The following is a 17,930-nucleotide window of genomic DNA, read 5'->3' on the forward strand; positions in this document are numbered from 1 at the left end:
ATGGAGAATTCACATCTGATCCACAAGTTGCAAAGAGAGAGAGAGACTGACAGACAGACAGACAGACACACACACACACACACACACACACACACACACACACACACACACACACCTGACCTAGAGTGGACTTTTGAAAGCCCATAGTGACATACCTTCTCCAACAAGGCCATACTTTCCATATGAGCCTATGGGGACCATTCTCATTCAAATAATCATATATATATACATATATATATATATATGTAACAATAATAATTAAAGAGATTATGAATTGGAGGGGGAAGTTTGGGAGAAGTTGAAAAGGGACAGTGATATAAACAGGGAGAGGTGAGGGGGGTCGGAGGGGGGGAGAACAAGGGAATCCATGGCTGATATGTAGAACTGTATTGTATTGCAAAATAAAAATAAAAATAAATAAAAAATAAAATAAAATTTAAAAGATGATTAAAAAAAACAGGGAGAGGTGACATAAACCAATACTTTATTCAATGGCTTTCTATAAAATTTAAAGATAGATAAATATACAAATGGAGCAGAACAGAACTGAAAATCAAGCTCTACAATTAAAGGGCTGATTCATATTTTTATGAAATTATCAAAACAGAAATTCCAGAGATCATGGACAAGAAGTTTAGAATAGACTCACCCAGAAAGACATGTCAGCCTAAAAAAAAAAAATCAATAAGATGCTAAAACAAAAGAATGAAGGAAAGTATTTTAAAAACACAGTGCTAAGATAACTATCCATGTGAAAAAATACACCAGAATCTGTACTTTCTATCACTACCATTAGCTATTTGAGATGAGTCATAAGCCTACATGCACAATCTAAAATTAATAAGGCTCATACAAAAAAACAAGGTGCTTTCTTAGAAGCTTTCCTCAGGAAACACCTCTTAGATATATATAGAAAGCATTAGACAAAAAGAAAATTGGATGAAATAAGCATCATCCAAATTAAAGTCTTTCAGTCAGGGTATAGTGGTATACATCTGAAAATCCAGAACTTAAGTAGTAGAGGCAGAAGAATCAAAAGTTCATAAGTTCAAGACCAGCTGGATTAAAAATAAATAATTTGTAAAAGCTTAAAATAAACAAAGCCTTTGCTTGTTGAAAGTTAACACATACAGGACTCCGGGGAAACAGTTCAGAGGGTGAAGTATTTCTCATGCAATCATGAAGCCCTCAACTTGATCCTCAGAAGCTATGTAAAAAGCCAGCCATGATGACACATATTTGTATTCCTACAGCTGGGGAGGAATAGACAAGAGGATCCCCAGGGCCAGCTGGCTAGCCATCTTGCCTAGGTGGTGAGTTCCATGCCAGTGATAGATTCTATCTAAAAATCAAGGTGGATTGTGCCTGAGGAACAGCACATGAAGTTATCTCTTGCCAGCACACACATACACATGCACCTGCAGACATATCTACATACATATCCACATGCACACAGATAACCACAGGTTCCATATAAAAAATATATACGTATGTTCCACATTAAGAGAAAAAAATCTTTAATTCATGTATCTGCCAAAGAATGTACAGCCAGAATGTATAAATACAACTAAAAACTAAAATGATAGGCCACTATTTAAAATGGGGAGAAATATGAAACACATGCTTCATAAACAAATCTACTGAGAGGTTAAAAAGCACAGAAAAAGATGCTCAATAATGATAAATAGTCACAGTGAATAGCTATTAGAATATCAGTAAGACATATATCCACTAGAATTAGGCTTGAGAATTAAAACTGCACAACTTAATGCTGACAAAATTGTGGGGCAATCGAAACCTTCATAGGTTGGTGTTAGAAGAATAAATTGGAACAGCCACTACGGAGGAGTTTGGCAATTACACTTTTATTTATTTACCCAAGGGAAATGAAAACATTAGGTTTAGTCAAAAAGTAATTTGGCATGAACTTTTCTAAAAATGTCCTAAACTATAAACTCAAATGTTTATTAAGAGATGACTGGACAAAGGTTTTGATACTATCATATAATCTATATGTTCAACAGTGAAAGGGAAACAAATTGTATTGACCCAAAATACAGATATGTCTTGAAAAAATTACTCAGCAAGAGGCAGCAGCAAAAGAGTATGATTTTGAATATAAGAATTTATAGAACAACAAAAAGGCAATTCATAATTACAGAAAGCATGTAAGTGATTGCCAAGGGCCAAAGTAGTAGGACGACTGCAAGGACATACAAGAGTCAAGTGTGTAGAGCACACCTATAATCCCAGCACTCAGGAAAGTAGAGAGAGGCAGGAGTGCTGCTGAATGTTCAGGACCAGCCAGAGCCACATAGAGAGATAGTGTCTTAAGATGGTGGTGCTAGTGATGATGATGATGATGATGATGATGATGATGATGACGACAATAAAGCTGTGGACAACTCGGTGTTGTATTGGCTTGTCATGCCTAAGACTTTGGGTTCAATATCCACTGGGAAAGGGAAGGGAAAGAACAGAAGAGGGAAGAGAAAAGAAGAAGAGAAAGGAAAATGGGGAAAGGGAACAAAAGGAAAGGAAGAAAAGAGAAAGAGGGAAGGGAAGGACAAAGAAACTTCAGGGCAATGTAGGTGGTCTAGCTACATTAAAAAGATTTACTTTTTATTTATTATATTATTACTATTTATTATATATGGGTATCTGCCTGCATGTATGTGTGTGCACCATGTGTAAGCCTGGTGCTCAAGAATGCCAGAAGAGGGTGTCAGACATCCCTGGAACTGGAGCTACAGGTGGCTGTGAGGCACCATTTGGGTACTACAATCGAACCTGGGTCACAAATCAACTCTTCAGCCCCAGTGTCTGCTTCCCCTCCCCATGCTTAGATTTGGTCTGGCTTGAGCTCCTGCAGACATTTTAAAGCAAGCAACATTACTTTAAGTACAAATGACCCTGTGGTTTGTGTCAAGTGAGGTCAAGGATGACTTAAAGGGCTCTCACCTGGGCAATGACAAGAGAATGTTCATTTCCTTGCAGTGAAAAGACAATGATGAGGTCTGATATTAGAGTGATATCAGAGAGCAGTTTGTTTTAGGCATATTAAATTTCAGTTAAAGGTGTAAAATTGGTAATCAGCAAACATAGGGCATATAAAATCAGGACATGGCAGGAAGTGTCATGTCACAGAGAAGAGAAGGGAACCAAATAACAAGTATCCAAAAGTCAGGAGTCAGAAGTTCCCAGCAGAAACTTCAAATCAAGCCAGTAACACCCTAAAGTAAACTACAAAACTACTCTTAGACACATGCAGTACGTGCAAATACTAACTTCAAGAAAGCCTTTTCTTTTCTTCGCATAAATGACCCATAAAAACTCATTCTTAGGTTTGTACACAAGAAATTCATGGCACTTTCTTCTTTGTGAAGTCAAATCAGGAAAACTATTGTTTTCTAACTATCCATTTTCAAAGAAACAAAGCACTCTGAAGTTATATCTGATTCTGTGAGATGAAACAGATTCCTTGACAGGTCACTATCTGATCATGGGAACTACAGACAACTTCATTGCTCAGCATTATTCTTGTTCCACATTTTTCTAAATAATTTGACGGGCTAAGTGTCTCCATCTTTTGAGACACTCATGATAAAAGGTAAGGTCTGGAATGTTTTCTCTCAAATTCTACAGGTATCAACTAAGAAAGAACTGTATTTGTGTCCTTCAACAAGACCTATCAGTCACCCTGTGACACGTAAAGCTTGTGAGGTAATGTACTACACAGCTGTCTGGTCTCAAATGTCACTTTGGAGGCTGATGATAAACTACAGGTCCGATAACTCACTTTCCATTTTAAGATATTTCTTTAACTTTTTCCTCCTGTGACAGGCAACCAAATTAATTAAACCCTGTCACAGGCTTTGACACCACAGCCAGCTGACTTCTATTTGTTGATTGCTATTGATTTTCTTTGATACTTCATTTAAAAATCAATAGTTGGAAAGAAAAATAGGCTTGGTTTACAAATATTCAAATGTACTATTGTATGCTGGCAGAGACACAAGCTTGGCATGGCCTTGGCATCTAATTATAAGAAGAGCCCTTTAGCAGGTGAAAGCGAGGGCTTTGGATCAATACTCAGTTTTCTTTCTCAATCAAAGAAAGTGGCTATAAATTAGGTTCATCGGTGTTATTTCCAAAGCTTTTTGAAGCAAACAAGTTTAAATGTTTTTCTTCCATTAAGTTAAATGACCCATCCCTAAAAGCTTTTGTTTTGTATTTAAGGACATTTATGTTACCTGGAATTCATCCGCGCCTTTATCTTTTTAGCTTTTTTCTTATTCTTCTGCCGTTCTTCTCCATCTTTCACAGGCTCTGGTGGAGCTGCACTTTCAATAACGATGTCAACAACATACTTCTTCAAAGACAGATGTTCCTACAAAATAATCAACAAAATTGATGACGTGATGATATTTTAAAATAATACAAGATCACTACAGAATAGTAAATGGGGTAGATTATATAAAAGAAACTAAAAGAAATCCCTAGACAATAATGGCTTTTCCAATTGCTCTGAAAAATACTGAAGAATCTGTTTTTCTTGAGATTTTCAATGACTCATCAAATGTCTGGTGAATATCAATTGTACTATATGCTAAGAATACATGGACATACAAGTGCAAAGGGAAAGGTAAAATATACACACTCTTACAAGTACATACACACACACACACACACACACACACACACACACACACACACACACACACACGCAAGTGTTCAGTTAGTCGTTTAGTGTGCTGTAGGAGCCTAAGGGGAAGACAGGACAGCAGCGTTCACCAAGGGTAAAGAGGGAAGACGGCAAGCAGGCAGCAGTGTCTGCTGTGCCTTCCATGGTGAACAGGGTCTGAGCAGATGCTGGATTTGTGTGTCTGCATCTGGAAAAGAGTAGGGAAAGGGGAGGAAGAGGAAAGGCAGGTCATCTCAGTGAACACATGCCAGAGGGGAAGTGGAACATAGCACTGGACACAGTTTGGTTTGGCTGGAACACATAGATTGATTTGTTCCCTTTCTCATCATCTTAGACATGCCTTCTCACTGTAACTACTCCATTCTGTGTACTCAACTCCTCTGCCTCTTTCTTCACTCCTACCTACACGGCAAAGCTCCAACTCCACATCTAACTCTCCACCTGTTCTGTGTCTGTAGCTGCAGAAGACTGATGTATCTATAGGAGAAACTGTGCCAACTACTTTCACTTTTTAGGACACTGTACCTCAAGTACAAATGCCAGGCAGTTGAGTATACATACATTATTAGCTTATCCACATGCTCCTCTTCCTAGAAATGGTTTTTAGACCCACTCTTCAAATCTCAAATACTTGTTATCTCCCCCACCCCCACTTATCTCTCAGTTGCAGACCATGTTTAAGGAAAGTAGCATTATTTCGAAGAGAAGTCGCATATACTCCCATGACCAATTTACTGGCCACTCTTTGTGCCTATATACTTTGTCTTTTTCCCACTATTCTATAGGCACACTCATGCTCCAGTTAGGGTTAAGTATACTAAATATTATTATTTACACTAAATGTACACTAAATATTATTCCTTCTCCCCCATTTATATCTCTATTGCTCTGATTCTTCACACTTTAATTTTTCTTTCTACTTAAGTCACTTAAAGACTTTCCATTTCAATCATCTAAAAGATCCTTTTTCTTTCCCCCCAGGCTACTACCGTATGGCAGCAGAATGTGTTGCAAGTATAGCCTCTCTGTCTTTATTTCTTTAACTCTGCTTTTTCTTGAACTCATGAGTCCAGCAAAAGCTTTACCAACCATAATCAATCTGCAAACTGTCCTTGTTAGGGAACGAACATCAAGGCAAACTCTCTGTTGTCTCTTCCAGCCTTTGCCCTATAGACTACTTCCTCTTCCCCAAAACTCTTTCATCACAAGGCTTCTTGACATTACATCATCCCCTAACCCAAAATAACACATCCATAAAACATGTAGGCTGAAATGCCCTCCAACTCAGTTTCTAATTGGACTTGTCCAACTTTTCCTGTGTGCATGTTGTATGTGTATATGCACTTTTGTGCGCAGGTGTGTATGCACAGAGATCAGAGGCTGGCTAGCAAGCAAACTCTAGTGATCCTGATTCTGCACCAAGTCCCCACAACCTCTACCTTGCTCTAGGGTTACAGACATGTGTGGCCATGCTCAGCTTTTTATGTGAGTGTCAGGATCTGAACCCAGGACCTCAAGCTTAAGCTTCAAGAGGTCTTCCTCACTGAGCTATCTGTCCAGCCCTTCAAGGTCTTTTCTCTCTCTCTCTCTCTCTCTCTCTCTCTCTCTCTCTCTCTCTCTCTCTCTCTCTCAATATACATATATATATATATATATATATATCAAAAAGGCCAGTTATTTTTAAAAACATAAAATATTAATAAGTCTTAATTACTCTTATCAAAACTTTCTCAAATCTAGGTTGATACTTCAATCAGTAAAGTGCTTGTCAAATAAGCCTGAGATCTGAATTCAGTCCTTGAGATACAAGCTTAATAAAACAAAACCAAACAAACAAAAAACATGGAGTGTTGGGCATGCTTATGTTCCCCCAGCCTCAACCTCCACCCCTACTAAGGAAATCAAGACAAAAGGATCCCTGCAGTTCTCTAGTCAGTCAGCCTAATCTACTCAGCAAATTCCAAGTCAGTTGGTGGCCTCCCTCAAAAGGTCAGGTGGATGGCAAGTGAGGAAGCCCAGCTTCCTCGCTGTGCAGAGGGTGTCCTCTGGCTCCACATACAGGAACACCTGCATAGACACCTGCACACTTGTGCAACTGAGCTTCCACAGTAGCAGAGAGTACTAGAAGATGTCAAAGGTGGGATGACATCAACAGTTCTTTCTATCCAGCTGTGACACCTATGAACCATAACACTGAAAGGCATGGCAAGATAGCCAAAAAGGTACAGTAGTGGTACTCATATCTTGGTGATAACCAAATACTATCAAATTGGAAACAAGACTCAACAGGAGAAAAATCATGTCTGGTACTAGAAACCTAGGCAACTACCCATGGCTCTCAAAAGAGAGCCTACTACTGCTACTTTACTAGACGAGCATAATTCCTAACAAAATTCTAAAACAAATCCTTACATTCACAGTTAAATGTAACTCTCACTCCTCACCAAAGAAGCTTCTCTTTACAGCAAATGGAGACCAGTATAGAAAGTCACAATTGGATACAATGCAGGCCCAATGGATACATCTACAACACAACTCTTCTGCCTAAGGCTCCAGGAACATCAGGGAAGAGGGGGCAGAAAGACTATAAAAGTCACAGGACCAGGAAATTTCCTGGGGGACTGTGTCTCCTAGAAATGACAGAGCAGCTTCATCCAATACTTCAACAATAGGGGTGTCTAAACAAGAACAGTATCAAGAGGCATGATAATGTGGCAGGGGAAAACCTCACAGAGTCCTACCCTTAAATAAAAGAACCAAAGATTGGGCTGGAGAGATGGCTCAGTGGTTAAGAGCACTGGCTGCTCTTCCAGAAGACCTGGGTTCAATTCCCAGCACCCACATGGCAGCTCACAACTGTCTGTAACTCCAGTTCCAGAGGATCTGATGCCTTCACACCAATGCACATAAAGTTAAATAAATTATAAAAAAAAAAAACCGAAAGATTGAGGAGAGAGGGAGAATCAGCCTCTCCTAGGAGTGACCACCCCTAACTGGGTTATCCAGTACAAAGTGGTCAGTCCTGAAATCATAGACACATAAACAACAAAAAACCCTAAGATTATATTTATATAATATATACATCTATATCTATATATGAGTAACAATAATCAAAGAAAAGGGAGCCATCAATTTGAGGGAGACACTGTGAGAACATGGGAAAACCTGAAGAGATAGAACATAGGAGGGAAGGGGGGAAATGATGTACATGTGATCTTTAAGTATATCTTTTCCCCAGTTTGAGAAGGAAAGAATTCACTTTGTACTCTTTTTAGAAAATCAAATTTCATATGTTTAAATATATATTTAATATAAATGTGTTTAATATATATCAAATATGTGTTAAATATATATTGATATAGTTAATATATTATAAATTATCAATAAATATATAAATATATGCAAATATAAGTATACCAATATAATATAAATTATATATCAAATATATAAAGTTCTGACATTTGATTTTACATATATATATATATATATATATATATATATATATATATATAAAATATCTCTATATATCTCCCTGGATAGTCACAAACACACATGCACACACAGGTAAGTAAACTAAAGAAAATTTAAAACCTTAGGGACTAGAGAGAAAGCTCAGGGGGCAAAGCTTGCTGTGCAAACACGAGGACCTGAGTCAGCAGCCCAGCACCGATGTAAAAGCAAAGTATCGGTATGGCAGCACGTGGCTAGAGCTCCAGCACTGGGGACAGGGATGGGTAGGTCCCAGCATCCCCTGGCTAGACAGTCCAGGTGAAAACAATGAGCTCTAGTTTTATTGAGAGATTGTCAAACAACCAAACAAAAACAAAAAACCAAGGTGTAGAGCAATAGAGAAAGGTAACCGAAGTTGACTCTGACCTCCACGTGCACACAGGTAACTGCGCTCACACCTATGTGCATGCACATCACACACATACTTGTTCTTTATCACACAAGGGTAAAATGGAATTTTCATGCCATAGCTCACAAAGTCCTGACATCACTCTCACCACAGCCATCACACTGTCTTGTTTCCAGTGTGGTGTTCCTCTTCCTCAAACTCATCAGAAACATTACTGTCTCAGAACTCTGCATGCTGCTCCTTAGTCAATGGTATTTGTTCACCAGGAATGTTCATGTTCTCAACTAAATTAAAGAACCTTTAGCAATAACCTCTATTGTTTGTTATCTCCTCAATCTGTTTATTTTCTTGCATAAGAGCACATATTGATGTGTAGTTCCCAATAAAACAAAATTTCTGTTTAGAATTATGCCTGGAATATGGCACACACTTATTAATGTGTTAAATGAGCAAATGAAAACAATAACACCATAAAAGTTATTGTTGTTGTTTAATTTTTAATTTTTATCTTTTGGGGGGGTCCACCATCCAGCTCCCAAATAAATCACACACAGAGGCTTATTTTTAGTTATGAATGCCTAGCCTTAACCTGGCTTATTTCTTGCCAGTTTTCCTTAACTGAACTTAGCCCATCTACTTTTTGCCTCTGGGCTTTTCCCATTCTCTTACTTCTGTAAATCTTACTCTTAGTCTGTGGCTTGCTGTGTAGCTGGGTGGCTGGCCCCTGGAGTCCTCCTCCTTCTCTGGCTACTTCTTCTTCCCTCCCAGATTTCTCCTTCTATGTATTCTCTCTGCCTGCCAGCCCTGCCTATCCTTTCTCCTGACTTGCTATTGGCCAGTTCTTTATTAGACCATCAGGTATTTTACACAGGCACAGTAACACAGTGTCACAAAGCTAAACAAATGCAACATAAACAAAAGTAGCACACCTTAAAATAATATTCTACAACAGGTTATTACACAATATACATTTAACAAAGCGCTTCACACTAAAATCACTCATTTAGTCCTTAGACTAAAATTACGACACAATTAGAAGGGATATGATTTTATTTTCTCTATTTCAAGTAATAGAAGAACAGTCAAAACCTTGACTGAGTAAGAAGGACCAAATTTAAAACCAGATGTTGACTGTAGAGCTTATACTCTTGGTTGTCTCTGTTGGAGCTTTGGGAATGAGTTTCACCTGTGGAAATATGCTTATATTCTTCTTCTCATAGCATCAAAAAAGGGGAGGAGGGGGAAGAAGGAGGAAAAAGGAAGACTCACAGACCTCCCAAAAAAGGGCACTTTTTCACAAGTAGAAGGAATGACTTGATAGCTTTGCCTGTCACACAGAATGCCTTTATATTTTGACACTAATGAAAAGCAATGATTTAAGTGGTAAGTATACATGCAGATATATAAGTGCAATTAAAAAAATCAATCCATCTATGGAACTAAATATGGAGCCTAGGGTGGCCTTAAATTCATTCATAGTCTTCCTGGTGCTGTACTTACAGGCATGTGCCACCACACCTCGTTCCTGATTCAGACTTTTTCTTGTTTAATTTTCCTGGTTAAATTTTTAATAGTGTTGAGCAGAAAAAGGACATCTTTATCTTGAAGGGTTACCGATGGAAAAGCCTCAGGTGGGCTGAGAAACTACAAACAGGAAAGTTGACTTGACAGATAACCTTTGTACACAGTGAGGATACAGGAGGCTTCAGAAGACCAATAAACCAACCTCCACTTGATCCACCACTTTGAGGCTGGAAGGAATTGACCTGCAGATGCAATCTTCCATCCTAAAGACCTCCTTTCTGCCCGATAAAACCCACTTGCCCAGTCTCCCTTTTTCAGATATTGGCCCTTCAGTTGTTTTGATTAAAGGAATAATTCTGCTTTACTTTCCTTCATTTCCACATACCTCCATCAATCCCAATCTAACAATCTCGACTTTAGGAGAAAAGCTTGCAACCTTCCACCAGTTTTGGTTTGATGATGATGATGATGATGATGATGATAGTGATGATTTGCTTATTTTGGTTTTCCATGCATTTTTTTTTGTTTTTTTGTTTTGTTTTGTTTTTTGTTTTTCTTTTTTTTTTTTTTTTTTTTTGGTTTTTCGAGACAGGGTTTCTCTGTGTAGCTTTGCGCCTTTCCTGGTACTCGCTTTGGAGACCAGGCTGGCCTCGAACTCACAGAGATCCGCCTGGCTCTGCCTCCCGAGTGCTGGGATTAAAGGCGTGCGCCACCACCGCCCGGCTGTTTTTTGTTTTTCAAGACAGGGTTTCTCAGTGTAGTTTTGGTGATGTCCTGGATCTCGCTCTGTAGACCAGGCTGGCTTTGAACTCATAGAGACCCACCTGGCTCTGCCTCCCAAATGCTGGGATTAAAGGCATGCACCACCACCGCCCGGCTCCATGCATTTTTAAAATATTTCTTTCATACAATATTTTGATGATATTTTCCTCCCCCAAGCCCTCCCAGATCCTTCCCACCTCCCTACCCACCCAACTTTTGTTCTTTCTCTCTTTCAAAAAAACAAAACAAAGAAAAAAACAACAAAAACTCCACAAAAACAACAATCAAAACAAACAAGCAAAAAATGCCAAGACAAAACTAAATCTCTCTCTCTCTCTCTCTCTCTCTCTCTCTCTCTCTCTCTCTCTCTCTCTCTCACACACACACACACACACATACACACACACACACACACACACACACACACACATTGAAGTCATTTTGTGTTAGCCACCTACCAGGCACAGGGCCTGCCCTGGAGTGTGGTTGATATACCCAATGACACTCCACTGGAGAAAATCAACTGTCCCCTTGCCAACAGGTATCAACTGCAAACAGCTTGGTTAGGGGTGGGTCTCCCTGTCCACTTCCCCCTTCAGTGCTTCTAAGACTTAAAGTTAACCTGTAAGGCCCACTTGCCCAAGGACCAGGTAACTTCCTGGAATGCTGGGAGTTGTATTCTTGGAAAATAACAGCCACACATGGGAAAAATATGGTGGCCATACAGATTGGTCCTTAAAAAGCCCTACAACATGAGGCTTGGGGCCACTCACCTGGGAATTTCAGGGAGTGATCCTGACCAAAGCACATCCTGGTCAGTATTTAATTAATGATTGCTTCAAATTTGCTCAAATTTGTGGAACTGATTTTTCTCTGGTGAATCCCAGGATTAACACTGGGACACAGTCTGGCTTGAACTTGTTTTTCTGCTAGAATAACATAGCAGTGACATACTGGTATACCATAGATCAGTGCCTCTCTCGACCCACCTCAGAGAAAGAAGCTTCTTCTTGCAGCAGATGGGAATTAAGACACAGAGCCACAACTGGACATGACAGAGGGTGAGAGGCTCTGGAGCTGTCAGTCTAAATGTGATGTCTTCATCAAAGCCCTCCCCCTCAGGGCTTGGAGATCTATGTGGAAGGGTTGGTGGGAAGACTGTAAGAGCCAGAGAGAACAGCTGACTCCAAGGAGACAGTGTTTTCCAGACACATGGGACTGATGTACAGATGAACTTGCAGAGGCTGTGGCAGTATGAAAGAGCTGCACAAGACAAGCTATTTTCAATGTTCCACATCCCTTCTCCCTATACTGCTCGTACAGGCTACACTTTATATGTCATTTCTATTCCTACACTACAGAAGAGGAATGCCCCAAATGACATCTTCAATTTTGTAAAAGGCCCAATTATATTATTTTCAGGTGCACATAAATGCCAATCACATATCTATCAGAGATCCTTAAGGGTCCTATACCTAATGAAAGACACTCTACAAAAAGAATTAGACCCTAACTAGAACTGTTGCAATATATTTGATTATACTGTGTAAAGATAGTCACTATGACTGGTCTAATAAAAAGCTGAATGGCTAATAGCTAAGCAGGATTTTCAGGGTAAAGAGGATGCTGGGAAGAAGAAGGGTGGAGACACCATGAGACACAAGGAGACATGGAGGGAGTAGGAAAGCAGGATAAAGAGTATGTAGACGAGGTAAACCAGCCTCAGGACAACACATAGATTAATAAAAATGGGTTAATTTAAATTACAAGAGCTAGTTAGAAATAAGCCTAAGCTATTGGCCAAGCTTTCATAATGAACAATGTCTCTGTGTCATGATTTGGGAGTTTGCTGGCAGGACAGAGAAAGTCTAACTACACAGAACTACTAAGAACCTTACATTATTAGGCAGGTGTGGTGATGCACACCTGTAATAGCAGTACTTAGAAGGCTGATACGAGGGCTGACATGAATGAAGTCACCCTGGGCTATACTGTGAGTATACTGGAATAGAGTAAGAACCGCCCCCCAAAGAATCAGACTTCTAAAATAGATAATACATTTACATAAAACAGTTGTTTTACATCAAAGTAGGAAGGAACTATATAACAAGTGAGGAATGACAGGGCTCAGGAACTTGAAAGCGTATAAAAGACTTCATCCTCCAAAGATCAGTTCATGAAAATCACAGTATATTTCTGAGGAAGTCTTAGTTATTAGAAATCCTTATCAAGTAGGATTCTGAGAAAATGCTGACAACAGGAGTAGAATTTTAGATTATCTGACTTACCTTATAAAAATAGAAAAATTCACTAAGAAAACAAAACCCACCAAAAAATTTACAACAAACAAAGTAACAAGGAATGCCCATAAGTCTCAGATAAAGCAGGTGAGGACAAACACCACCACATCCACAGGAGTCCTGCTCTCTCCAAAGGAATGAAGCTGCCCAGTGACGAGCGCAACAGATCACCTGAGAACAGTATCTGGGAAGGAGAAGGGGGACTATCTATCTCACCTGCAAGTGAGTGAATGGTGCCTGCATTATGAAGGTCAGTTTGGAGGGCAGGCCCTACATGGTCTCAAAACTCAGCCACCATGGCTTCCCACAGGGGCAGGCCTTCGTGCATCGCTCTGACAACAACAATCAGCAGCCTAGGTGAGAGAAGAACAGGGGAACAACCAGGAAACTGGAGAAGCAAGCCAGTGTATTTTCCAACACAGCAACAGCTACGCTGAATCACAACTCCTTCTAAACAGCTTTATAAAGCTTACCTAATGCAAAAATAAAAACAAAACAGTAGAAGTGCCAAAGTTTCTAGGACAGAGACTAAAAACAATGCAATCCTAAACAAACCAACAAAAATAGTAAAGACCAACTAGGGGGTCACACCTATAATCACAGCACTGAGGGGGCTGAAGCTAGAGTAATGCCAGGAGTCTGAGGTTGCCTGTATTAAATAGTGACTGCCAGGCCAGTTTTCACTACAAAGTAAGACCTTATCTCCAAAAATTTAAAAAAAAAAGAAAAGAAAAATCTTAGTGGATAATACCAAGATGTAACCTCTTAAACTTTCTGGCTCCAAAGAAAAAGAAAACTGCCATTTAGAGGAGGAGACAAACAAACAAACAAACAAATCAAGTATCTTCCCAGAGAAGATGACCATCAGCCTTTTAGACAACAACATTTTATACCACAAAACAATGAACGTGTTCATTAATCTCAAAAACAGAACTGATGAAAGGTAAAACTAACTTCCAAGTAAAGAGAACACAAATGAGCTACTATCAGTATTTAAAAACCTCAAAAGCTTATTCTCATATGCACTTTCTAAGGACTCTACTAAAGAAAATGTCTCAAGGCATAGTGAGGAGACTCAGCCAGTAGAAGGAACCTGCCTCTGAGCATGATGACCTGGAGTTAGCTACCCAGGACCCATATGGTGGGAGGAAAGAACAAACTCCTCCAAGTTGCCCTCTGGTCTCCTTATGTACATGCCCTAACACACACACACACACACACACACACACACACACACACACTCTCGATCACAATAAATAAATGCAATTAAAATTTTAACGTGGAAAGCCATTAAAAAAAGTAAATACCACTGATTAGGTTTGGGGTGTGGCTCTGTTAGTATATGCACTTAGCCCTGAGCTAGGCCCTAGGTTTCTATACTCAGAATTATACCCCTAAAAGGAGCCATTATTTAAAAATCTCTGCAACAGACTTCAAAAACAGATTCAGTGGACATAAATGAAATGTAACTGAGTCAGACATCATCTTGAATTTGTCATGGGAAGGCCGGCAATGAGGACACGGAGGCTTATCAAACTTTTCTGTCTACTATTGTGTTTGTTGTAAATTCACAATAACCAGTCATAAAAATAACAAGGTGCTTTACTAAGAGAAGTGAGAAGTGTACACTGATCCAATCACCTTTCTTGACTGACTCTCGTGTATCATGGCAAAAGGTAGCTGCTAACTACAGAGCGCCACAGAACCTGCACACTGAATAACTGTGTGAAAAACTGCTTACAGTGGCGTGGCGGGTTTGGGAAGGTTCAAACAGCTTTCACTTAATCCCAAGGCCGAGCACTGAGAGGAGGCTTCTCTGAGCACCCACCCACCAGCTGGCAGGCTGCAGCTTTGCTCCCCCTAGTCTAGGTTCAGAATCCAGTACACTTGAGGAGAGCTAGGGCCAAAGTGGGTCCCCAATATGGCAGTGCTGGTGACAATGTCCTAAACAGAAGGACTCTGACCAGATCAACAGAAGGTCATTGGGTAAACAGAAACCTAAACTCAGCATTCCTCAGGAATCTCACAGGGCAGGTTTCTGCTTACCAGGAAAGCCACTACTTTCCTTCTCCCCTAGTGGTCAACTACCTCCTGCAAGGGCACCCAGTTCCTGATTAACATAAACAGCCTACAATAGAGCAAAGCCCCATGCTAAATACCAGGCTGTTCTGGCCTGCAACTCTCCTCCTGCCACCACCTGTCCCCTTAAAAATGACAAGGCTTTCCTCTGCACACACACCCCCATGGGCAGCCTGGCAGTTTGATTTCACAAATAAACTTTTCTTCCTGTCCACAGAGTGGTCCAATGTGATGGCTTCACTGCTCCCTGGCCTACCAGTAGTGATGGAGCACCTGAGTGCCAGAAGGCAGCACTCTGCACTTCCTCCTCGGCAGTGGTCCATCCCATGAGATTAGGGTTTTAAGTATGTTTTTCTCCCTGCTTACTGGCTATCCTCATTATGATGTAAGCTCTGTACTGAATCCTAGAAGAGAACTTCTGATGATGATCCTTTTTAAAAATCATACTTCAGCACCACTTCCCTACACCCATTGTTCAGTAATGACTAAAATTAGGTAAATCAGGCTGGGTGTGGTGGTACACACTTTTAAGACTAAAATTAAGGACACAGACACAGGTGGATTTCTACACAGCAAGTTCCAGGCCAGCCAGGGATACATAGTAAGACCCTGTTTTCAAAAAAAATTAAAAGAAAATTTGAAAAACACAGCACTCTTCCTTCCTCTTACATCAAGTCATCTACAGCTCTAACTAGTACAAATGAGAGCAAACAACAACGATGCTGTTTAGGTACTGGAAGTCCTGTCTCTGTTCCACAGACTGACATTGCTAACGTTCACCTTGCTAAACAAGCTCGACAGTCCTGTCTATTTAATGTTTAATAAATGCCCAGTTTTAAAAAGTTACTTTAAATAATTTTACTTTGATAGAATTAGCATAAGAAAATGAGGGTACAAATGATTCCACCTCAGTAAATACGTAAGAACACAGAAGTAGACAATTAATACAATCATGGCATATATGTTAAGGCAATGCAACACATCACAGGATTAATTTTTTAAAAACTAACATTTCTAAAATTTCCATTATACAATCTTAAATAAAAGTTTCAGGGTTGAAATCTGTGTAACACATAGAAAATATGTTTAGTTAAGATTTATATATTAGTCTATAAATGATGAACATAAGCAGATCAAAATGTTAACAGTAGATCATTTTCTATTAATACATATTAGTATATTCATAATGATTAAAATTAATTAAATTAAAGAAATGCAAAGAAAAGCAGGTTCTTCAAAGAAAGTCAATTTACACAGGGTTACAGTTACTGCAGGATGATTTCCTCCAGGGAAGAGTAAGTATTACCAAGTAAGAAACACTCACCTTCTAGCTACTCAGAATTCTAATTATTGTAGCATGGGTACAAGTAAGTAAGATACAGTCACAATCTGAAGCAATGAGAACCAGCTCTCATCCTAAAGCAGCTCTAGATCTCCTTCTTTCCTAACAGAATTTTTTAAATGCAAATCTTAGCCTTATGGAAGTCCAGTCCTCAGAAATTATCCACAACAGCATTTCGTATTGTTGACTCTAAGTAAGCACTAACAGGAGTCACTCCTGTCTATGATGAGTAGAAAGAAACCAAGTATAGAGCTCTCCATCAAATCTGCAACTCACTACAGGGATGTCTCCTGCATGCACTTACTTAGGTAGTAAACTGAAGAGGCTGGCTGGAGAGATGACTCAGAGGTTTAGAGCACTGGCTACTCTTCCAGAGGTCCTGAGTTCAATTCCCAGAAACAACATGGTGGCACACACCATCTATAATGAGATGTAGTACCCTCTTCAGCCATGCAGGTATACATGTAGGCAGAACAATGTATACATAATAATAAATAAATAAATCTTTTTTTAAAAAGTAAACTGAAGAGATCAAATGATAAATCTGGAATTCCCTTCATAATGTTTTAAATATCAATCTGAAAAGTGCAAAAGCTAACTAACGATAGCTAATTCTATACACATACATTAAGTCTAGTTTTTAAGTCACAACTCAAGTCTTAACTAAATATTGCTATAACATAAAGTACAAATGGTGTATATAAAGACACTAATACCTATACAGACATCTTGTCAAAGATTGTACCTTATTAATCTTTTAATTACCTTTATAAGACTATAGCCTCTCTAGCATAATTTACTGTATTAAATGAAATAACTGATCCTACAGTTTATGATTCTGATATTTTGTCAGACTCCTCCTAATGGCTCCATGTTCCTTATTTTACAAAAAAAAAAAAAAGAGAGAGAGAGAGACACAAAAACTGAGCTATATAGACAAAAGTCATGATCTGTGGGAAATAATGTTCTAAAACAAAGTAAGTATGAAAATATAAATGATAAAATACAGAACTTTGAACTGTCAATAGTATGGCTTTTCAAGTAAACACATTTCCTAAAATATGGCACATCAAAGTAAATGATCCATTTCACATCCTTAATATCTTAAAATACCAAACTGAATTTTTAAGAATGCTAATTGTTACAGATCCTTTAAAATTATTTAAATGTCTGCTTTGTAAAAAAATCACCTTTTCTTAGCCTGGCATAGAGGCCCACACCTTTACTACGGAATCAAGAAAGAGCTATCAATCTGTCAATGCTGTCCGTGTCCGGGCCGGGTGAGGTTTCCAGCACTGGGGAGGTAGAGGAGGTGGGGGGGGGGGGTGTCTCTGTGAGTTAAAGGGCCTACATAATGAG

The 17,930-nt window shown here is 39.2% G+C and overlaps 1 protein-coding gene across 5 annotated transcripts in view; it reads right to left on the reverse strand.

Annotated features, from left to right (window-relative positions):
- Nucleotides 1–17,930, reverse strand: part of Scaper (S-phase cyclin A associated protein in the ER) — a 379,070-nt gene that overhangs the window by 230,603 nt on the left and 130,537 nt on the right. For 4 of the 5 annotated variants that reach the window (XM_052760973.1, XM_052760997.1, XM_052760990.1 and 1 more), the window contains exon 21: nucleotides 4,254–4,390. In XM_052760973.1, the coding sequence (XP_052616933.1) occupies nucleotides 4,254–4,390 (137 nt within the window). Of the gene's footprint in view, nucleotides 1–4,253; nucleotides 4,391–13,366; nucleotides 13,460–17,930 lie in introns of those variants that run through there. The other variant, XM_052761006.1, reaches the window with a different exon arrangement.

The sequence above is a fragment of the Peromyscus californicus genome, unplaced genomic scaffold (assembly GCF_007827085.1).
Source record: "Peromyscus californicus insignis strain IS unplaced genomic scaffold, ASM782708v3 Scaffold_11__1_contigs__length_118956290, whole genome shotgun sequence".
NCBI classification, from domain to species: Eukaryota; Metazoa; Chordata; class Mammalia; order Rodentia; family Cricetidae; genus Peromyscus; species Peromyscus californicus.